The sequence below is a fragment of the Aquila chrysaetos genome, chromosome 2 (assembly GCF_900496995.4).
Source record: "Aquila chrysaetos chrysaetos chromosome 2, bAquChr1.4, whole genome shotgun sequence".
Taxonomy (NCBI): Eukaryota; Metazoa; Chordata; class Aves; order Accipitriformes; family Accipitridae; genus Aquila; species Aquila chrysaetos.
The window spans coordinates 59,978,871-60,002,385 of NC_044005.1; the positions used below are offsets into that span (position 1 = coordinate 59,978,871).

A 23,515-nucleotide genomic window follows, 5' to 3' on the forward strand; every position below is an offset into this window, starting at 1 on the left:
TGGGTTGCTGCCTCTTCAGCTTCTTTGGCCAATGCCTCAACCGTATTAGCCAGAGGAGCTACCAGGACACAGGCTAATTCTTCAACATTTAGTCTGTTTGCCTAAACATTTCAGCTTATGCAATCACATGGCTTGTGTGAGTAGGAACTTATGCCCATCCCCTACTGCAAACCTCTATCAGTAATGCAATTTCAGCCACATTTGAGTGTGGCCTAGTATTCTCAGAGATATTACAGCCTCTACAGGTTGGAGAGGAAAAAATGGGTCTGTCCCTGCCAGCTCAGGGAAAGGCTCCAGTGTAAAATTACCCCTTGTTAGATCCCTGCGTATCCATGTAGCAGAGCCTGGCCACAAATGACCCAGCTACTGGAAGATCCATGAGACTTTGCAGCCTATTAGACATTCAGTGAATCCAAGTGCAAGACACAACTTCATAGAAGGATAGGCCCCATTATTTCTACTGTTGTTCATAAACAACTCCTTGTTTATTAAGAAAAAAAAAAAAAAAGAAAAAGATTATAGTCTTTGAAGTATGGCATCTCTTTGTTTCTGAGTATCAAGATGAATGCTGAACTATGGATGCATTCTCCAATGCCTATCCTTCTTTAAAAGAAAAAATTAATGTGTTGAGCCAAGTTCTTTATATGTTTGCCTAGTGTTCAAAGTACTTTAGAGGATAAAAGGAATAAGAAGTTATTTATCCAAAAATCAAAACAGTGAAAAAGCGCAATGTGCTTCTGCATAAAGACAGCAGGGGTTGCTTCAGCTGATTACCTTTGATATTAAATACTGTGTTTGGCACAAAGCTGATAAGAATATTACAGAAAGCTAGTTCAAAGAAAGCTGAAGCTGCTGCTTTCAAAAGCTGGATATCAACAATATTCTTTTTGTTAAAACTGGAAAACATGTTTAGCATAATTGCCAGGAATTCTAAAACCAGAATTCTTTGTGTATGGAAAGTGTATTTTCATTTTCTAAAGGAGCTGCAGTAATTAACATTACTGCAAAATCCTAGTTATTGATTATATTACGTTATATTCCAGGCCTGGATAAAACTCAAAACCCAATTCTTTAAGGTATTGTGCAAGCACGTGATAAGAGTCAGTCTCTGTCTACAAGGAGCCTGCAGGCAGACCAGATAAACAAATGGTGAAATAACAAAAGCGGTGGCTTTTCTGTTAGAGCCAAGGAACTAAAACACCAAGAGATTTAATGACTTACCCATAATCGTATCTCTGGCAGATTTGAGTATTTAACTAAGATTTCTAATGTCCTAATCCAGAAGCAGTGAAGAACTGTAAACTGTGTTTGCATAAGGACTCCATGAGAGTCTTGACTGTGAAAATCCTTTTAGCCCTTTCCAAAGATTTATCATAATGTGGAAATTAAGATAACGTAATTGCAATTAATTCTGCTGGATTTACTTTTTATGGTTCTGTGATATATCCTTTATAAGTTTAAGGAACTGGACCTCCTAACTTGATGTGTTCTACACTGAAATTATTCAAGTTATTCAATAATTATTTCAAATTATTGAAAGCAATAAGCTAGAGTAGTTGTTTGTTTTGGAAGACAGTTCCACACCAATGATTTCTTAGAATTGGTTATTGGTTATCAGGTCATATTTATGTTTAATTTTAATGGAAGAAGCTTTCTCCATAGAGAAGCATGTCAACTGCCTTCTTAATATGGTGAATTATTTTAAGCTTTCCAAGCCTGTGTACTTAGAAGTAGTCTATCAAAGAACCTATTTCTGTGAAATAGGTTGCAAAATCTGTAAGTCATGATGCTTTAAACGTGGCTGCCAAAGAGGTGACATCAGGATTTAAAAGTAGCATTTGTTTTAACAACAACATTTAGTAACTATGTAAACTGCAGATAAAGAGAGTTAACTACAGTTTCTCTATATAATTCCATTTAAACACATAGACCATGTGATAGAGAGGTCGTTAAAAGTCAGGATGTATAGAAAATGCTCAATCATAGTTTTGTGACCACCTTCTGGTGTTGCTATTTTCTCTTCTTTTATTTCAGGATATTAGCAGAGAATGGAACCGTGACACAGTCTGATCTGGATTGTACCTGCAGTACCAAAGAGATAAGGCATGAAAGCTCCCACAGTTAGGAAGCCCGATTCATCCCAAAAATCCTGCTTGTTTTTACAGCAGAATGAGCTGCTAAGGGCCTGTCAACCCCATCCTCTCTCTGTAGTGAGTCCCCACAGAAATTGAATTGCTATATCCTAGTCTGTGTTTTCAAACCCAAAGCCAAAATACCTAAATGACCAGTTTGTATTCCAGACAAAACTGTGTTCAGCAAACAGACTTCTCTGGCTTAAGGGAATTCTCCTCCAACACATGAAAAGATTATTAAGAGGAGGGGATTTTTTTCCTCCATAGTCCCTGAGAAAACATAGCCAAATGCTGTGCAAGATTTAGAAGCAAAGAGGTCAGCACTCAATATAGATCACATTTATAGTGTGGTAATACTATAACAACGTGTGATGCTGAAAAAGACTTGGGATTTAGGGAAGATTTCTTACTGACGTGAAGACCAATTCTGTGTGGAAGACAAAAGCAAATGAACATCTTCCATACATGAGCAAGGCTTGCAACACTAACTCTTGTTGCAGCATTACTAGGACCCTTTCTGAAATAGTACCTTCAGTTCTCATGTTCCTTCAGTTGTCTTCCATAGAAGTTCTGAAAGTTTGAAATGGTTGGCTAAGCAATTGTGTCTGAGGGACATGTAAGCTCACTTAATTTAATTTACTGAAGAGAACATTAAGATGTAGTCTTAATGAAGAAGTAGTTTGTGGCTCCTTTACATTGGACGCGTGGGAGCTCAGACTAGTTTAACGTAATACCTGAAGAATGTCTAGCAGTTATTTATACAGATAATTCAATATCCAGAATTCTAGACTAGAAGGGGTTTTTTGATATTGCTTATGGTTATATGAAATATTTCTTTACAACTTCATTCTATTTCCCAGCACACGTAAGTGTCCACCCATGACCGAGGAGGAAGAGCTAAACTGGAAATACCAAAAGAACGAAAGGAACACTAGGGAAACAAACCATGTGCAAGTCAGCAGCTGTTTTGGCATAAAGAGAATGCATATTTCCTTTTGATCTGTCTTGTGCATTTTAATATAAGATGGTTAAACAAATACGTGTTATTTCATCCATGGAATAAAAAAGGTCCCCCTGGAAAGCTTATTAACTCATACAGATCATTACCAGACTCTACGGCTGTTTACAAGTAGGATGTTACGCCCTTGATAGCTTAGTTCAAAAGCTTCTTTTCTTGCCAAACCTGTATCATAAAGATGAATAGTTTTCAGAAGCTTTTTTTTGCCATTTAGTTGCAAGCCCCTCCCTTAAACAAGAATTGACTCATGACTACATTGTAAGGGTGATCCTGTATGTCAGAAGTCACAGAGGTCTATCTTGAAATAAATAAGTAAGTACCAGGAATGGATATAGAAACAACAGTGTATAGAGACTCTCTGGCTAGCTATCGTTTGGTATTCCTCAGCCAGCTCCCATTGTAGGCAATGAAGAACTAGCCAACACGGTCAGTGGAGGGCTGTACAACTGCCCAAACGGCAGCGCCTGTGCTGTACTCTGCAGAATACATTGGCCCTACTGATGTAGTGCTGCAACCTGCAGTGGCTGTGCTTCCTATCGTAGAACCTTTACATTATATTTCTGCACCTGGAGCTGAATCCCAGCCATGATGCATTTGTTGCCTAATCATAGGCCTCCAGTGCTAATGAAAAGCCCCAGGGAATCCAAACACAGGTCTTGCAGAAATGGCACAGGACCTATGGAAGACCCACGCCTTCCCAATTTGGACTAATGTGCTGGAGGACCTTAGGGCATCTCAGATATCTCTAGGCACCAGTATATTAGCAACTGGATAGGCTACCTGCTGATCAGAAAGCTGTGATCTGTGCAGGTCTACTCCTGTGCCTATAAGCAGCCAAGGTCTGGCTGCCTGCAGGATGGATCAATACAAGTTCATAAACTTTACCAGTCAGATTCAGTGCAAACCTGTGTGAATTAGGTTGGTGGACATTTAGTTAAACTTCATGTTATAGTTCTTAAACAGCTGTTGAAATCGACAAGGAATTTCTGGAAGAAAGAAAGATTACCTACGTCACAGGGGTGACTTATCAGTATGACTTTGCAGGGAAAACTCATTTTTTGGCATAGATCACATATGTGTAAGCAATAAGTGATAGGATTCGGGGGGGGTATTTATCTTTGTTCTCCATGTAATTGTTTTCTTCTGTGGGATTCAAAAATAACTGGATTATTAGACAGAGAACCCCATAAAAAGTTATCTTGTGATTTGATTTTTAATTAATTTGGAAATTGGGATTGAGGTAGTTTGTAGTAGAGCAAATATAGAGGTTTGTGTATGGTACATTCCTGGCAAAATGAGGGCTGGCAACCACTGCAGAAAGCTTCCCTTCAGCATAGTTTCCATGAATCTGTATGTGCTGGTTTTCATTAAGAAGCTTTAGAGTTCTCTTGTGTGTTCTTCCAAAATGTCAAGCTTTTATTAAGGTTAGTCTGCAGAATTGTTTTTCACAGAAAGCACATGTTGATTTTTGTACTGCAGGCATCAGATCCGCTATTGGAAGCAAGTAGTGAAAGGAGCTAGTTAGGAAGCCCTAGAAATGAGCTGGGAACACAAGGAGGAATTGTGACCAAAGCCTGGGCTGAGATCTGGTTCACTTTGATATGACACTGAATCTCTGCCTCAGTTTACCGGTTTCTAAAGACCGAGGCTTGCCTAATGCTTACGAAGCACCCAGGAGCGCTGCAAAGCGGTTGGTGGCAGAGGACAGCTGCAACAGATAGCAGGTGTGGACTTATCCTGCGTGGAGGAAATCCTAGGTGGCTAGATAGTTACTTAGTTCAGCAGCAGCTCTGCCTCTCCCACCCAACAAAGGTCAGAGAACACAAAACTGGACATTTCTTGGATGGCAAGTGATCGTGGGACACTGCATTGTTTAGATGAGTAGGAAGTCCTCTGCAGCTGATATTCAGAAGGGAATTACTTCTTGCAAGCTGAAAGCTCAGGAAAAGGTAAAAGTGATGTGCCGTCTTCTTCCTCACTCTCTTTGTATTTCAGTTTTTCTTTATTTTTCACATAGGAGTCCAGATGTCTTAAAATTCAGTATGTATGTTGCATATTGTTCTAGGTAGAGTTAGCGACCCCAGGACTTATTCTCTTGATTAGTAAACACGTTCATTCTAACCTGATTCTTATCTGCTGTGAAACCACTTTATATATTATTACTGTCCACAGATCCCAGGTGTCTCTGTGATACTGCCAGACTAAGGCTGAGCCTTCCAAGATGATTATTTTTTCTGGAATAATAGTAGCAAGAGATTTTATCTGTGAAATTCCTGCATACAGAGATCTGGCACAATTCTCTTGGTTCTGAGAAACAAAGCGCATTTTCGTATAGACACTAAGTGGTTTTCCAAACCACGCAAAGTGCACAGGTAAGGAACTGGAAAAGCATTATAGGAAGTGTCACGGGGATCATTTCTCTTTTACTTCTTCAAAAAAATCATTACTACAAATCTTTCATGTCGGTCTTCCCATCAAAGAGTAACTAAACGTACTTATGCCAGAAAGGAATAGTTTCCATTTTTCCTTGCCATCTCCAACCTGGTTACATTGTTCTGAGATTTTCAGTGACTCTTTCACACATAAAAACTTTTCCTCTTTGTTAGAACATTAATTTCCTAACATGTTTCATTTTGTTTATTAAATATGAAGTTCTACTATATCTCAACAGATCTAATAGGAATAGGATTTCTTGGTCTTTTTCATTCTGGTGTTCCCTGACACGCCTGGCCCCATAGCAGACCTTAAAAAGCATCTGAAATATCTGCCAGTTGTTCTAACCCTGTCACGTTCTTTGTCCCTCCTTTGAATTCATCCATGACTGTGGTCTACAGGGCCATGGAATTTTCCCCAGACCTCAAGACTGAACTTGCTGTCACCCCTCTATCTTCTGTCACATGCACACAAGGACATGTCTTGTCCTTCCCTTCTGCTCCCCATCTACCACAGGTTGTGAGGCTCAATGGGAAGCTGGGTGTGCACACCCTACATAGACAGGAGCTGCTAAGGGGCAGGAGAGGCACAGAGCAATGGAAAGAAGGTGAAAATATTTCTGCTTTTCTCTGGCCCCCAGGAGAAGTTTTCCTGCTGTCCCTCATCTCAGCATTCATGGCCTGAGCAACATCATAGCACAGGTATTTCTTCTTTTATCCAGAGTCTACATAAATCCAGTTCTACCTCTCCCATCTGCATCTCACTTCTCCCTCCTAAGCCACTTAAATGGCTGTTGTTGCCACTGTACCAAAATACTTCATGAACCTTAATATATTTACACTCATAGGACTTCTGCTATGGGGGAGCTTTTAATGCTTCTGTTTACACACAAAGTGCCCGAGGTCAGGTAGGAAATCTGTGGCAGAACAGGTGACTCCCTGTCCCGAAAGCCAGACTAACCCAGACCAAACCATGGGTGCAGCGTCCTCCCCATATGCAGCTGACCACGGTTCCCCAAGGACAAGCATCCTTCCCAAAGACAAGCACCCTTCCTTCCCAAAGACAAGCACCCTTCCCAAAGGCATCCTCCGTCACGGCTCCCCCACGCCTCTTGGCAAGGCACGCACCCAAGCAGCCGGTCGCGGCTTGGCCATCCTGCTCCCCAGCTGGCCCACCCTCCATCACACCCACGGTCTGGGGAGGTTTCCTAGTTTATGTACTCCTTTTTCTCCTGTTTAGCTGTAACTTGGCGTAATGTCACCAAATTGCTCACCAGCGCAACTCCAAATGATTTTCTTTCTATAGCACTTTCTAGTAAAGGCTTTTTGTGATGGACCTTAATGTGCGCATTGCTCGTGGCAAGAGTGCACTGCACAACCCCAAATTTTTAAAGGTTTGGGTTTTTTTTAATCTAGAAGGGATAGTAATAATATCAAATACAGCAGAGAATACGGTAAAAGCATCTAAGGGTCCTCCTTATTGTAATAAGATTGCAAAGTCCCCATTGGGATTCATTGATGATACATGAACAGAGATATATCTCCAAGGGCAGATTCTCTGAAACTAAAACCAGTGTTAGGTCCTGAACTGTCTTTTGGTGCTTCTTGAACATTTTCTTAAGCAAAGGGAAAGAAAATATATGGCAGAAAATGTATTAGGAAAAAAAAGGTCTTATTTGCTACTGAACATGACTGCCCACTGTGATTGTTTTGATATTTTATTCTTTTCTGGTATGTTTGATATTCTGTCATATCTATGATTCTGAACCAGTTTCTATATTTTCTAATAGAAAATGGTCCTTAACTATTTAATGCCATCATATTCTGATTATAATTAAAGATTTTTTCTTTTACTATTACTTGAAGTGCTAAGTATTATTAATAAACTATAAAAATACTCACAATTTAGTACATATATGAAGCAATGCCAAGGTAGTTTCTTCCCTGACAGCCATATTCAAACGCTTTTAATATCGGTATGATTTTTAAGTGTGCAATATAATGCTTCTCTTCTGCCATGTGATAAAAAGAAGTCTTGGGTTAAGAGGAGCCAGAACCCCTCTCTCAGTAGTTTCAGGTGTTAGCTTTTATTTCCATAAAAAATTGATTATTCTAAGCCATCCAGTTTTGTTTAGAAATATTGGGAATGAGCGTACTTCACAACTTCTAAATAGCAAGGTAGCTGTGAAGCACTGAGAAAATAAGCTATTTTCAAGTTGTCTCTTTTTTTTTTTTTTTGAGAAGTCTCCCTTTTTCAGACAGAAAAAAACCATGTCTGAGTTTTTAACATCCACACAGCAGTGGGGAGATACCCAGGCTCCAGCGGCGGGCCCCTGCACTCTCCAGGAATGCTCTCACCGCCACTTGCTGAGCTTGCCAGGCTCGGCAGCAGCACCGTGCTAAGGAAACTGTTGTGGGTTGGGGTGGGGTTCTTCTTTTTTAATTACTGAGTCAGAGGGACGGTCTGGGCAAGGTTTTAATAACCGCTATCTGCAGCTATGGAACGCTTGTACGGTAATTAACAGGCAGGAGCCTGGGTGGGTTTTATTTTTTTAATTCCCAAATTTCATTTTTTACCTGTGAAAGTTTGAAACTTAAGTTAGTCTTTAAAGGTTGATGTAAAACTGCCCCCTTCAGAGGCAGCCGCTATTTGAAGAGCTGGAACTTCAGACAGAACTAATCAATAAACTTAAAGTAGGGATTTTCAATAGTGTAATAAGTTAGGAAAAAAGAATGGAGCTTTCTTATAAACCATAACTCAACTTGGCTGTATAAATAGTTTTCATATAAAAGTTAATGAAAATGTCTGTTGTGTATTCCAGGCAAATGAGTAAGTGCAATAACTGTGCATGCTTACGTCTACTTCACAATTATTATGCCCTTTGAAATAACGTATTTTAGGGAACTGAAGAAATAAAAAAACAAAGGCCTGTTGCAGCAGGGTCCATAGATTGCTTTGTGGAGATATGGTTTTTCAGAATCAAATGGTCCATTCTAGTTTATGTAATTTATTTTATACCTGAAGTATTAAGATGTAGGGGGGGGGAAAAGTTCTTAGTCTTTCTGTAACTGAGGATTAAAGAGCTTTTGTTCTTTTTTTGTTGGTGGTGGGTTTTTTTAATGTCTGAGGCCAAAGTAAATGAACAGCAGGAAGTTTTTCTCCACCACACTGCAGTGTCGATTTTCAGTGCAGAAGAGTATGGTCCAAGAGCAAATTCCAATAAGCTTTATTTCAGTAGGTATTGCTAGAGACACTTAGAGGGTTAGGATAAGCTGAGAGATTACAGTCTGCACAGTGCAAAGAAGATGCTTTGTGTGTCTTAGTTTTATTTTAATTATTGAAATTAATTGAGACATGTTTCTGAAGTGACAGGTTAGGTCAGAACTGACTGGTGGCCCTCATCTCATCTTCTGTGCTTCCCTCCATCTTCTGCTTCCATCCACTCTTCAAATTTTTGTACAGCAGTGAAGCACACCCTAGTAAAAAAGGTTATAGACGGTTGCTTGAACTGAACTGCATGTTCCTGAAATGATTACATCTTTTTTTTTTTCTCAATTACCATACCTCTCCTAGCTTACTTGAATTTAAAATGCTTTCTGGAAAAGCCTGTCTCTCTCCATAATTATATGGGGATCTGTAGGATGACTATGATATTAATATTGATAGGGTTATTTGGGGACATTTGTCTGTATATTGGGAGTTCCTCATTTATAAGGCTCTGGAGACTTCTTACAAAACAAATGAGGTCCAGAATAAAACTGTTCTGGGGAAGGAATTTATTTCTTATCTGGCCATTTTGTACTTCTCCAAAGATCCCGATTAAAAAAAAAAAAAAGAAGAAGAAGAAGAAGAAGAAGGATTTAAATTCTGTATTTATGTCCCTCTTACCCTTCCCAAATAGAAGTTCTCTGAGTTATAAATACAATTAAATAAAATTACAGAAAAAGGTTCACCAAATCTGCGCATGAACTACATTTAAAAATGAACTTGCAGATGAATCATTCTCAAAAAAAACCTGATTTTCCTTTTCCAAGGAAAAAAGGCCTTGCTTGTATTTCATCATACCAATTTTTTAAACAGAAACACTTTGTTCATTAGCCAGACTGTTCCTGGGAAGTTATAAAGTTAATGCTTTGACAGATTTGAAAACAAATTACTAAATCTGTAATGAGCTATTATTTTCAGTTCCTGTAACACAGTAATCAAAACTTCCTAAAGAAACTTTCTTGCTGACTTCTCTAAAGGAAATACTGATTTTCCTACAAACAAGTAAAGCTTCAATCTTGTCTCTACGTAGGCTGTTGCTTGGCACGATTAAGCACTAAGGCAGATTTTAATAAAAAATAAAAAGGTTTTAGTAAAACTAAAAATCTAAAACTATTTATTTATTTGTTTGTTTGTTTCTCTTCTCTAAGGAGTCTGTGGTTCTTCTATGCCCAAGGCAATTTGAAAATACACTATCTTGTACTTTGGTCTTACCAGGCCTTATAAATGAGCAAAAGAACAGAAGTCCATCGTGAGAAAAGGGATTGTTAGTAATCGGATAAGTAGCACTTATGAATTATTATGAAATAGTTTATTTTTTTCACAGGATGGTGTCTGTATTTTTCTCTCAGCTTTACCTATGGTGTTCTTTCAGAGTGTTTCCAGCTTTTAGTAGTACTGTTATTTAGTCCTCCATATGAATGAGCACATACATGTTGGGATTGCTAAGCATAAGAAAGATGTATCACTGCCTATATAAAATTAAAAATCATGTTCCAGTTTTCAGAACTGAATTTTTACTTTGATTAGTTTCACCTTTGTCTCACCAACCATAAGCCACCCCAAAGAAGGCAGAATGATGCAAAGGCAGGAAGGGGAGCTGATCTTCAGGCTTTTTCTGAAAAAAATCAGATTGGACAGCCAAAAATGGAGACGGCCAAAGTCACTTTGGGAAGCCTTCACCTTTTATTTCAGCACATCATGCTAAGGGAATAATTTGTTCTTTATCACTTCCCTGCAGTCATCCAGTCAGACAGGAGACTGGCAAGCGCTGGTGCACGTGTCGGGCAGATGGTTTTCACAGCTGCTTCCAGGGCACAGAAGTAATTCAGGGATGGTAAAACACGCAGTAATATCTGCATGGATCCTGGACACCACCCAGCAAAGGTGGTTGATCTGTACATAGGAATTTGGGGTGCTGCGCTACAGAAGGGTGCCCGTAGGGTATGAAGTTTTACCCCCAGCAAGCTTGTAAGTACTTGCTTTCTTCATGGAGAGCATGCCCCCAGAGGAACTCTACAGCTTACGTCATCCCATCTCATCCCCTTTACAACTGGAAGAAGCCACCAGAAGGATTTTACTTATGCGAGTCCCTTTGTCTTGACTGTAAAACGATGTGCTTTCCTGCCCCGAGTCCCCTTCTGGAAAAGAGAGTTTGTGTTTCTTAAGTGAGCTCAAAATGCCATCTAGGATCAGACCGGGCTTGCAAGCTGGGCTGGAACATAACCTGGCTTTTATATTAATGTCCTCAGGGCCTGAAATGACATTATTTTAAATTACAGAGAGGCATATCGGTATGATAGTTGTGGATCATAAAACGTACTTGTTTTACAAAAGCCCCCTGAGGCAGTCACCAGGGCTTCGGTGTGCTGAAGACGTACACCCATGCGCGCCGAGCGCCGGCGAGAGCTGCCCGTGGGGAGGAAGAGGAGGAGGCAGGAGCAGGTACAGGCACGAGCAGCGGCAGGGTCACCGCCTGGTTTTATTCTCTTGTGCCATTCAAAGGAGCAAAAAGTATCAGCGACCCTAATAGCCGCTCTAGCTAGATTCGTATGGCAACGAGGACAAGGCTGTCAGGAGACAGACAGGAGGGCAGGAGAAGGGGCTGCTGGGGACCTGCGCACACGCTGCAGTTAATCCAGCTTCTGCTGGCACGGCCTCTGGGCACTCGGAGTCGCTTTCTGACCCCCGTCTCTGCCCAGCCAAGCGGGGGCGAGGTGTCCTCGGGCTCGCGGGTCCTCCCCTCGCCCCGGCGCGTAACCAGCTCTCGCCGCAGGGCACCCAGCCGGAGGAGCAACGCAGGGTGGTGGCCTCAGGGCTGGTGAGCTGATGAAAATTAACCTCGGTGTAGGTGTGGCTGAAGAGGGGTGAATAACTGCCGAAGCGTAAATTCACCCTTCTCTCTTAACCTCGGGCTTCCCAAACGAGAGCCCCATCCCATGGGCTGGGGTTTAGCAGCGTAAACGCCAGCCAGGTTAAGGATAGAGCTCCGCGTTCAGACCCTGGGCTGAACATTTAGTGTGGACACAACCTCAGCGCTGCACGTGTTCAGGTTTCCATCTGGGCAAGTAGAACCCATAAACGGATAGCAAAGCAGACGGCAGTAAGCAAGCATGTGCAAAGAATTTCCCAAGGAGCGATTCTGTGCCAAAGTAAATTACCATCACTTGTCATTTAAACGGGAATAAGCTTCACTGATTACTTTTTGCATATTCATTCAGAATGAAACCAGATGTTCCTCAGCCCGTGTTATAAACCTGCAACTTGCATTTAAAAGCAGGCAAGAAAATTCTCACAAGAAAAAGGATATTGAGTCTTGTTAGTGAATCGGTTTATCTGAAAAAACATATCTGCTAACGGTGATGGGAGTACATTTCTGAATCAGAAAACATTTCCCAAGCTGTTAGACACAGCAATATGCAAATCACCATTCCAGTGATATTAATATTGCCCCAGCATGCGTCAAGTTTTTGTTGTTATTTTTAAAAAGGAAGAATAGCTTCCCCTCAGGAAAATTGCTCTGAATCACTGTTGAGGTTTGGGTGAGTGTTTTAATAGAACGATTTTTGGGGTTTAATTATTTTAATTTTACTTGCTTGCTACCTTTACGTTTCTTGTCGTGGCACGTTTTCAGTCTACAGCCAGGAGTCTGGGTTGCAGTGATATATTAGACTTCAGAAGGAAGCAAGTTGCTCTGTCTAAATCATCTGAGAAATTCTTTCTGGTTATGCAGTCTGTTTAAAATTGTCAGGACATCTCCTTTTCCTCCCAGCTTATAAGACCTGAAGCATTAGCATCCCCACCTATATATGTGTTGCTTCCTGCTGAAGGAGTATTTATAGCATTTCTGACCTTTGAGTGAACTTTTATGAATCAATAACAGCAAATTGGAAGGAAGGTCAGCAGCAGTTTTCCTCTTGTCTGACTGTAGCCAGTGTTAGGTTTGGCATATCTAAAATATGTTAGGAACTATCATAACTACATATATGCAGCATTTTTGCAGGAAATTTGCAGATTTCTTCAGTGCTGTCATGTAGCTGCTATCTGAAGGATATATTACAAGGCCAGAGCCAATGGTGTCATTAATGGCTTTTAAGTTGTTTTGTATCAATTTTTACATGGCAGAACTACTACAAGAGGTCTTAACAGCCAGAGCTGAAGAATAATTTTCTTGACTGTACTTTGCCAAAGGGAAAATGTAAGTGGATTAGAAACCCTTCTTTTTAATGACTTACTGCAACTGAAACACCATTAATTTCCTCCCACCTCAGATTACAGAAATAAAATTGATACAGTCACCCCTAGATGTGTGAGCACAAGCAGCCAATACGAGATGGTTCGAGGCAAGGTTTGCCAGTTCAGATTCATTATCCCCATAGCCCTACAACTCAAATATTATAAAGGACCTTTCCTAATTCCTCAGGTTTCTGAAGCTCCTTCCAAAATCAAGGTGCTCCCATAATGAATTAGACATCTGAACGCTGTTTACTGCCTCCAAGCATAGAGGAGGAAACCAGGCTTCGAAATTTCCCTTCATTTCATTGCCTAAGAGCAAAGTTCCTAACTTAATTAAATCCTTTCCTTCTCCAGAGCTGGCACCTCTAGAAAGTGCTTCTTGTGCTCTCTGCCTACCGAGGGAGCCTGGCCAACTAGTTCAGATTGTAACTGTAAATTAGAACCTAAATTCCGGATGCATCGAGTTAAGTAAGATGAATCCCATTGCTGGGGGTGACAGTAATAGATCTCACAGAGTGAGAGATCTTCTACCTTGTAATTAGAGTGAATTTTTTCAGTCAGGACTGCCCCTCATGCCTTTCCATAGAGGTAGCAAAGCAGGGTCTTGCTCTTTGCCGGAGCCTTCTGGTGCTGCTGTAATACATAGGGCTCCTATTTGCAAATGCCATGTTGTTATTCTGAAAATCCCTCTCATAATAGCTCCATTTTTCTCTAGTATTTTCCTGACTGAATGGAGAGACAATGATAGCTGTACAAACCTTCACAAATTTCAAGAAACTTTTGATAGCAGCTCAAAAGAGTTGTTTTCATAAGTTTCTTTTTCTATGTCCGTATCGTTTGAAGATTGTGTCTGCTTGTTCAGCCAGCCTTACAAATAAGTCTAAAAATACAGGGAAAATAAAACAAATTTGCTGAAGCTTGACAACTTCTGTTTGATCAAAAGTTGTTTGGTCAAATGTATTTTAAAAGTCAGGAAACAAAGATTTTTTAATGGATGCTATCATACTTATTATTATTATTATCGCTAGGTTTCTGAAGAAGAACAAAGGAAAAGACATTTCCACACAAGTTCTGCGTGAATTGTTAGTGTCAACTTTGAATTTCCTTGTTTTTCCCTAGTTTATAAAACATCCTTAATATAGAATCGTTTTGTCTGAGAATAAATCCTGTGTTTATTCAAAATTCTTAGATTCATAATATTAAAGAATGATTTACTGCCTCTCTCCACATACCTATTTCCCTGGTTTTGCTTCTTTTTTTTATTTCTTTCAAGGACCAATGTCCTGCACCATGTACATCTTCAGTGCTCTTAAACATAAAACTGTCTTTTCATTTCACTGTTCTCCAAAATTTGCATTCCAGCTTTCAGCAATCTCTAACCAAATGAAGTTTGCTCTGTCTTAGTATTCTTCCTAACGCATTTTAAGTACTTTTTTGAAAAATTCTGTAAAGCGGCAGAAAAACTGAAGCCCTGATGTTACACCTAAGTCATATCAAAATACTGTTAGCTTCTAACCTGTCTGTCTCTAGCATAAAAAATAAGACATGTTTGACTGAGACTGAATAACAAAATCACCCTTCTGTTTAACCACTTCAACAGGCAGAAGACATTAATATTTCTGTTGAAATTCTAGTTTATCGGTTCACTAAGGCTAGTGTTTTGGCTCCAGCAAGAAGTTAAGAGTTCATCTGGCAATAGCACATGGATCTGACTGAGCAATAAGGTTACACGGACACCAGGACATGCTTTGGGACCAGCTAGAAACGAAGCCTATGGCACAGTTGGGTGATGACTGGGGAGTTTCAGCTTCTGCTGATTTTTCCAGTTCACTGACAGCTGCCAGTGTAGCTATACGCCAATGTGGATTACACCACCACCAGCAATATTGTCCACTCATCCTTTCTTCTGAACTGGGTGTTAACTGGAACTGCTCATTGTTTGCGCTGATCTAAGGCTGGCGAATGCCTGTAAGAGCTACCTCAGCCTGTTTTGTTGTATTTATGCCAGCGTTCAAAAGCAGTAGGTAATTCCTCTGTGGGGAAAGGTACATGCTGTCTCTGACGCTCTCTAATCTCACGGTTTCACCTTAGATCTGCAGCATCTCCTCCATCAGTCTGGTCCGCGTGGCGTCCTGCCTGCACTGCTGCAGCGTCTGGGGGGCAAAGGCTATGTCTTTGATTCCTCAACTCTTCTGTAGCCCTTGCAGACGAGGCTCGGCTGCATCTTTTCTCACAAATGTTTGCCTACCCCCAGCTACCAAACACCTTGACTGAACCCGCAGTCAGTACCAGGACTTGAGCCAGACACTGGAGCTGGTTTAATGTCAAAATAGACCACGATCTCCAAGCTGTGCACAAGCAGCTTCTCGCGCGTCTCTCGAATACAGGAGCATGGGCTGCTCTCACTAACAGCGGGTGATTTTGCTTGGTGATTTCAGAGAATGACGAGGAGCAGGAGGCTCTGCTATCACTGGACAAGCCCGGCTGGTATTCCCAAGGTAATGCTATCCAGCTTTATGAACTACTGAAGAAGATGACTGGCAAGTTGGATCCTAAGGTATAAGTGAGAGTAAATCTTTCTGAAAATACCCTGTTTCAGTCTAAAATTCACCAGACAAGGTTTCATTAAAGTTATTGATGTGATCGGTCACAAATTTTTATTCTGGTTATGCTTGCTGTTGTCTAAGAGACTGCAGTCCAGAACTGGAAGTAGCATATTAGTCTTCTTATCTGAAGAATATGTAAACTTTCTAGATGTTTTATTCTGTGTGCATGGTCATGCATTTCGGCAGCTTTGGGGAGAATCAGACTGTAATCAGGAAATAAACAATCTCCGTGATGAAACACATCAAATAGATTAAAAGGTGGCATCAGTGAAAACTAGGATCATGTTATTCTAATTACAGGTCTGGATGGGTGAAAATGCCACTCAAGGTGATGGGACCACATTTTCCCTAGGGGGTAAACTACCCCCTGGGCACAGAAGAGTTCTGAGTCACCGAGAGATGCTCTGTGTTCTCCCTTGTTTCCAAAGTTGTCCAAAATTCATTCCTGTTGTTTAGTGTATTTTCTTGGTAGTCTTTTCCACTGCTTCCTGGCAGGCTATTTCTGTCAGTCAAAAATCTCAGCGGTGGCCCCTGTGCCGGTCCCAGCCAGGCATCTCCGTCCAATGCCCCTGGAGGGTGAGAGCGAGGAGGGTGCGCAGGGCCAGCCTTTTCCTTATGGAGCTGGTTGAAGATAAAACCCCAAACTGTGATATTAATAAGATCTGTGTGTGTCACGGCCAACTGTAAACACGGGGGAATTTTTATTAGGTTGTTTTAAAGCTCTTTTTCTCTGTGAAATATAGTTTGCTTGTGTTTTCCTCGTATACAACGAACTTTTAATTTGCTGCTTCCCTTGTAGGTTGTTTATTTTGGTGACAGCATGCACTCAGATATTTTCCCAGCTCGTCACTATAGCAACTGGGAAACCGTCTTCATCTTAGAGGAGCTTCTAGGGGACAAAGTTACGCTGCCTGCAGAGACTGAATCTGAGCCCTTGGAGAAGAAAGGAAAATATGAGGTAAGGGTTCCTTGCAGATGTTTCCTGGAACAGAAGAAAGCAAGTTACAATAAAGCCTCATGCCACCTGCGCTGAGAACGAGCCTGCTTATCATACCAGGCTGCTAGCAGCATCAGCGTCCCTCACAGACGTACTGTCCTTGCCGCACCGGGAGGTGCCATCCTGTCCCAGCTCGGCATTGCTTGGGTGACACAGAGCTTCTACCCGGAGCTAAATCGCAGACCTCAGAAAAAGAGCTGCATGTGCAGTCCCTTAACCAAAAAACATAGTCGTCTTTTCAGTAACGAGAACCTGCCTTGTGTCCTACACGGAGAAATTTCATGGCCGCTTATCACAAGTCCAGCACCTGAACTCTGCCGAGTTCATGATGTTTCCCTGCATGTCGTGGCCAACTGTAAACAGGGAGGAATTTTTATTAGGTTGTTTTAAAGCTGTCTTTCTCTCTCTGTGAAATACAGTTTGCTTGTGCTTTCCTTATATACAAAGAACTTTTAATTTGCTGCTTCCCTTGTAGGTTGTTTATTTTGGTGATGGCTGCACTCAGATAAGAGGCACTGTTTCGAAGTCTGGTCCAATGCAGACTACTGAGTTACCTCAGATAAATAATGTGATTTTCAGGTTGATTGCAGCTGGGAAGTGGGGCCTTAGCACAACTGCCACACTTTAATTCTCCCAGAGAAGCTGGAAGGTTACTGTGGTTTATTCTTCTCTCCGCTGCCGAAAAACACAGTAGATAGGGAACAGCTCTCAGGCAGCCGACGTGGCAGCGTTGTACCTCCAATGTGTTCTATGCAAGAGCTACAGTGCAGCTTCACTCTCCATTTGGAGTGTTTCTTTTCTTATGTTCCAAATAAATAGGTCATTTTCTTCTAATTGCAGAGAGATATATATGCTTTTTGCACTTTGCTTTGAAAAGCACTTAACTTTTTTTTTCTTCTTAAATAATTACTCTTTGTGATTTAAAAGTTAACTTACTGATAGGAAGATTTTTATGGGGTGCTTTTACACTAGAGATGTTTTTAACCTGACTAAGAAGCATTTTAAAAGCCCCTGGTTTTTATGGAGAAAAGGATGACTTCAATGTGACTAAAACAATATAGATGTGACATCTGTTTCTCTACTTTTTTAATAGACATATCTAATATTGTCCCCCACTATCCTGATTTCTAAACTAAGGTCAGACAAGGACATTTCGGTCACTGAAATAAGGAAATGTAATCATTAATGTTTAGGCTTTTTCCTGGGTTGTAGAAAAACAAAAATTAAGACAAACAAACTTAAGTCTCCTATCAAGAAAAATGTGTTTCCCGGTAAGAAAGCGGGGGGGGGGGGGGGGTGGGGAGGAAGAGTGAGTAGTAGTGCTACATAGGTTAATACAATTTAATTTAATTAATTAATTCTATAAAAATAACTCATTCTCCTCCATAAACTTGTTCATTCTCTGACTGGAGACTCTGCTGCATTGCAGCATAGGACTTACATCTCTGTAAGGTTTGGGGGGTTTTTGTTCAACCATGGTTTCTTAAGCATGTTCAATATATGCTTTTGAAGCACACATATTTAAACAGACAGCCAGAACAGGTTTCTTTTCCTAGAAGTACAAAGAAGGAGTTATTGAGTGATGTGTTTCTAAGCCCTTGATGATGATTTATTTGGTTTTCTCTTGTTGCAGTACCTCTGGTCAACTGCTCACAAGATCCATCTTCTCTATCGCTGCAGTTATCAAGCAGAAAATTGAGACTTTTAGACAGGTGCTTGACATTTTACTAACACTGTAGTATTCCTGATAAGAGATTGCAGTATCTCGGGGAGACACCACCCCTGCCACCCACAACCCCTGTTCAGTTTACATCCGCTACCAGTGACAGCAAGCAAGCAAGGGAGAAATGAATTGCGTTGATTAAAGGAATCTGAACCAGGGGGGCCGTGGCAGGTCAGTGGTGTTATTTCATTACCATGCTGCTCACTGGAGTCTGAACAACAGGTCACATCCATATCTCTGCAGTTGACTGGACACCACTGACTTAACAGGACTAGTTCAAAGGGACTCCCTTTACAAGCCTATGAAAGTTTTATTTTCATTCCCCTAATCAACTTCTCCCATTAGTCCTTTGGTTAAGAGGGGAGAAAATCCAACTCAAAGGATTGTACAAAGTCAGGTGTTTTTGAAAATTAGGCACTAACAAATTAGATTTAGTCTTATTTATCAGCCTTCTCATTCATTGGCAATAAAAAAAATACACTATTGTTGCAGACTTTCCATGCCATGCTGTGTGTGCAGAGAGGGACTGAGTATTTAATACAAGATGCAGTCTTCCCTTCTGTCAATCTTTACAAAATATTATTAAAGAAATACAGTATTACTTCTAATTTGCAATTGCATCTTTCAGAAAGAAATGACAAAAAACTGCTTTCAGTTGTTTGACTGGTATTTCATCACTAACAGAGAGGAGAAGAAAACAACCTCCTCGCACACAAACTGGGAGGCTAGTAATTTCCATTTTCATTAGCAGTTTTTGTCTTTTCCCTTCAATTAAGTGCATGATCTAAGCCAGATACACATAACTGTGAAATTATGGTAACAACTGCAGTTCTTTCAAGTGCATGAGTCATAACCAAATGAGCAGGAGAATAGCAAACTAAAAACTATTCATGCAATTACTCGGCTCCTAAGTGAATTGCAGCATGCAGGGGAAAAATAAAATACCAAGCATTGTGTTGAAACGAGATTCCCCCCAGATTTGGGGGTTTGTTTGCTTGGCTGGAGGCTTTGTTTTTGCCTTCTGTTCTTTAAATGTGTGATCAATTCCATCAATGAAAACTCGAAGAAAAGATGGAATTCATCCCAGGATTTCGAGGGAAGCGATTACAGAGGAGCTAGTCAGCGTGTAAAAACCTTGGGCTATAGGAATGAATGGAGTAGAAATTGAAGAAGTTATTGGCAGATATAGATGATATTTTTGCAGTTAGAAGGGAAAACTAATTTTTGCAGTATTGCCTAGTGGCTGGTTGGTTGGGGGGGTCAGGGCCCTTAACCCCCTGAATTTCCCTGACTCCCTCAGCATGACCTTAGACAAGGGCTAATTCCTCCGTGCCTTTTGGCTCTGTCTCTTTATTCTGGTTTAACACAAATCTAACAGTATATTCAAGACCAACCTGATGGTCTGTTGTGAAGCCTGGCGAGTTAAAGCCATATCCTTAAAGCAATATCCTGAAGTGAAATGCATTTTATTTTAAAGGAAGTCTGCTTATAGCAATCCATGTTGAAGTTTAGCTGTAATGATCATGGGTGAAATGTTTTATATTTGCACATGACTTGTGGAGGGCAGGTTCTGTGCAAAAGTTAGACCAGTGGCAGGTTTGCACACCCAGCATGGCTGTGTTACTTGGGAACATCTGGTTGTTGTGACCAGCACAGCTGTGCTGGCAGACACACCTCAAATACTTGCCATTCTGCTGGCAAAACTGTATTTTGAGCATTGTTTTTTCTGGCAGTAAGGGTGCAGTTACTACCTTGGCACAAAGCATACAGCCATCAGTACCATCCATTCTCGTCTGCTCTGTTAACAGGCCCTATTTGTCTGCAGTTAATAAAGCAAAGGTGATAGGAAGTATTCCAGGTGGTTTAACTTAGTGGAGAGCCCTGGGACTTGGGGAATGCTCGTACCTTCATTATTTCTCTGAAGTCTAGACGTAGTCTTTGAGGCTTCGTACCCTCAACTGACACAATCAGCATCTGACCTGCTACTGTCTGACCAGTATACCGAGAGCAAAACCACGCACTTGGGGGTTTTGCATAGGAAAGAGGAATTGCTCAGCACTTCCCAGGACCTACTGTCCTGCTGCTAGAGCAAGCCCTGTGTCGGGGGACCACAGGGGCGGCTGGTGCACCTTCCAGAGCTCCTTGGCCCCACTGCTGAACGTCTGTCTCCGGCCGTGTGAGGAGTAGCGATGTTACCAGGGGACTTTTGCCTCATTTCACAGGTGTATAGGCTTCATGGTATGGGATCTTTCCTTCCTTGCAGGCTGCATATGCTGCAGGTGAGATATGGACATCGCGTAGGCAGCGGTTAGGGATGGCAGGGAGAGCGATGTCAGACGTTTCCAAAGGATGGGGGCAAAGTTTTGACAGCTCTTTTCAGATTTGAGATGAAGATTTAGCATCACTACCAAACCACCCTTGTCAATGTGGAGATAAGCCAGTAGCAAAATGATGGGAGTTCTTTACCAGCTGACTTGAAGACAACTCTCATATCTAACCGGGTTTGGTTTTATTAAGAGCTTGGGCTGTAAATCCAAAATGTAACTCCCTCCTCCTTAACAAGGAAGAACTTCCCGCTCTGAGAATCAGACCTCTGAAAAAATCAATTCATTTCCTCAGATTGCAATTTTAATTGCCTATTGTACCAATCATACACTTCAAAAAGCAGAAGCCTCAAATTTTTTCTCCTGTCAATAAATGAGGCCCTGTCTTTTGTGCAGACACTTGTGTGGGCCAATACTGGGGTTGTTTTCATTAATCACCTGAACAGCTGGAACGGCCTTAAGAGTTTTCTGCATGTGTCATCCAGCAGGCAAACAGATTTTAATTCAGCATAGCATCTACATTTAATTATAACTGATGTGAAGTCCTGGGAATTGCATGGAAAGATAAGATTTGGCCAAAAAAAAGTGTAAGATGCTGTCCCTGTGTGTGAGGGGAAAAAAAAAAAAACCCCAAACACAAAAGAGCCCAGCTCTTAAGTTAACTGCTGGGTTTGAAACAAAAGATGGGGTGGTGGGGGGGTGGTTCCAACCTATTTACATCAGAAGATAGGTAGAAACCAATATCTATATTTGTCCAAATCAATACTTCGTCCCCACCCCCAGCTACGCTCAGAGAAAAAACTGTTACGCAGAATAACAAAAAGAATGGCTTTGTGTTTACTGACATGGTCTGTTTGGCTGGATCAACAGCTTTCTTGTGATCAAAAGCCATGGACTTCTGTCATACACACAAATTATTTCAGCAGATTCTCAAAACTATTAAGAAAGGGGTTAAATGAAAAATAAAGTACAAAAGTTCAAGAATCTGGAGGCACACACTAGGATATCTGTTCTTTTATGCTTTGCTGGTCTGAAAAGTTACTTTGCACTCAAATGACTTCAACAGATTTTCTATAGTGTATGTAGCTCACGGTTTTGTTTTCCATTTTTTCATCTTTCTGTAGAGGCCTCCTGGAGCTTTTTCTGGCTGCTCATGGCAATATATAGCAGGTTTCAAGATGAACTGCTAAAAAATTCAGTTTTCCCAATGCTGCTTTAATGCTTTCTTTAAAACATAATGAGTCTACATGTTGTTGTCTGAAAATATACATGAAAAAAATCAATTTTTCACAATTTGCTAGCCAACTGAATGGCTCTGCATTGATCCTGCGGCTCTGTTCTCAGTCATTCCTCAGCTCAGGAACAGATAACACGACACAGGTGCCATGATGCGTTCTTCACAGTTACTCCATCCAGCACCAGGAGACTCCTTTCTCCCGGGAGGAGGTCCGGGCTGGATTACAGTCTGTGTCACAGTTACCCAGCTTCTCCAGCAGAGAAAGGGAGCAGGCTATTCACACTATCGAAAACAGGGAAAAGAGAAGATTTTTTAAGGGAAATATATTTAAAGCCAACTTTTTGTGTCCTAGGGAATCCATAAATTGTGTAAACATGAGCTTGGGGACTTATAGGAGGAAGATAGTTATTGTTTTTCTTTACAATATTTTAAAGTCACATTGGTTCTGAGATACAATAAAGTTTTCTCAGAAAATCAGAGAAACACTGGAGTTTCTTAAATTAATGCTTGTGGTTAGAATGAGAAAGATTTCCCTTTTTTTAAGATTACATATTTATTTATTTTTCTTTCAGGGAGATCAGCTCAAAGCTCCTTACTTTGTATCTAAACAGTGGGGCTCTTTCTTCGTGGACAGATTGCCAGGCCTGGAAAATGCAGAGGAAACCCTAGTTCGCACGTGGTCCTGTAAATGTATTAGCACTTACAGCACTATTGCAATCCCTAGTCTTGAAGCAATAGCAGGTAAGGAAGATGGCTTTTTTTTTTTTTTTTAATGAACATGTAGTATTCATAGTAACTTTTTAATACTGTAGATCTATTTTTGAGATTACATATATCCAAAATACATTCAAAAATACTCTGTTCATATCACACAACAGTTAATGCTAGTGGCTATTAATTACTTCAATGTTTGTGCTTTTAATAGTTGTCTGATACATCAGTTGTTTGTTTGTCTCTGCAAATATTAGAGGTTTAATTTATCCTATGTTAGAAATAGGATGCAACATTTAACAGACTGTAGATGACTTCCTGAACTTGGTCAGGACTTCACCACCGTGTTTTGCTGTTTCTGCTTTCAATGATGAGTTACATTAGGAAACAAACACATGCAAAGTTACTTGGGGTTTTTACACTTCCAAATATGTTTCTCTCTGATCTGGCTTATTATCCTTCCTCCATCAGCTCATTTATCCCTTACAGTTGAAATGGAGACGAACAAACACAAGAATGTAATGAAGCCAAGAATGCCTAGGACTGTGCTTCTCTCTCTTTTTTTTTTTTTTTTTTTTTTTTAAATGTGTGTATTGCTTTTGAAACTGCATCATTATGGATGGAGCTGGAGCCTAAAACATTCTCCTTATCTCGTAAACAAGGCCATCACAAGCAATGTCTTGTTCTCCAAAAATTCACCTAATTGAGAAACCAGCTCAGGCTTCCTACCTTCTTACATCAAAGCTGCGTCAAAGGTACAATTATGGCTGATCTTCTGATTTCCCCTAACGTTTATCCCCGGAGGGACCATACATTATTTTGGATGGTTTGTAG

General features: G+C 40.7%; 1 protein-coding gene across 1 annotated transcript in view; it reads left to right on the forward strand.

Moving 5' to 3' along the window:
- The window catches only part of NT5DC1 (5'-nucleotidase domain containing 1), a 149,712-nt gene that overhangs the window by 113,775 nt on the left and 12,422 nt on the right, over positions 1 to 23,515 (forward strand). The window contains exons 9-11 of the mRNA XM_030037834.2: positions 15,522 to 15,640; positions 16,489 to 16,647; positions 22,543 to 22,711. Of these exons, the coding sequence (XP_029893694.1) occupies positions 15,522 to 15,640; positions 16,489 to 16,647; positions 22,543 to 22,711 (447 nt within the window). The remainder of the gene's footprint in view (positions 1 to 15,521; positions 15,641 to 16,488; positions 16,648 to 22,542; positions 22,712 to 23,515) is intronic.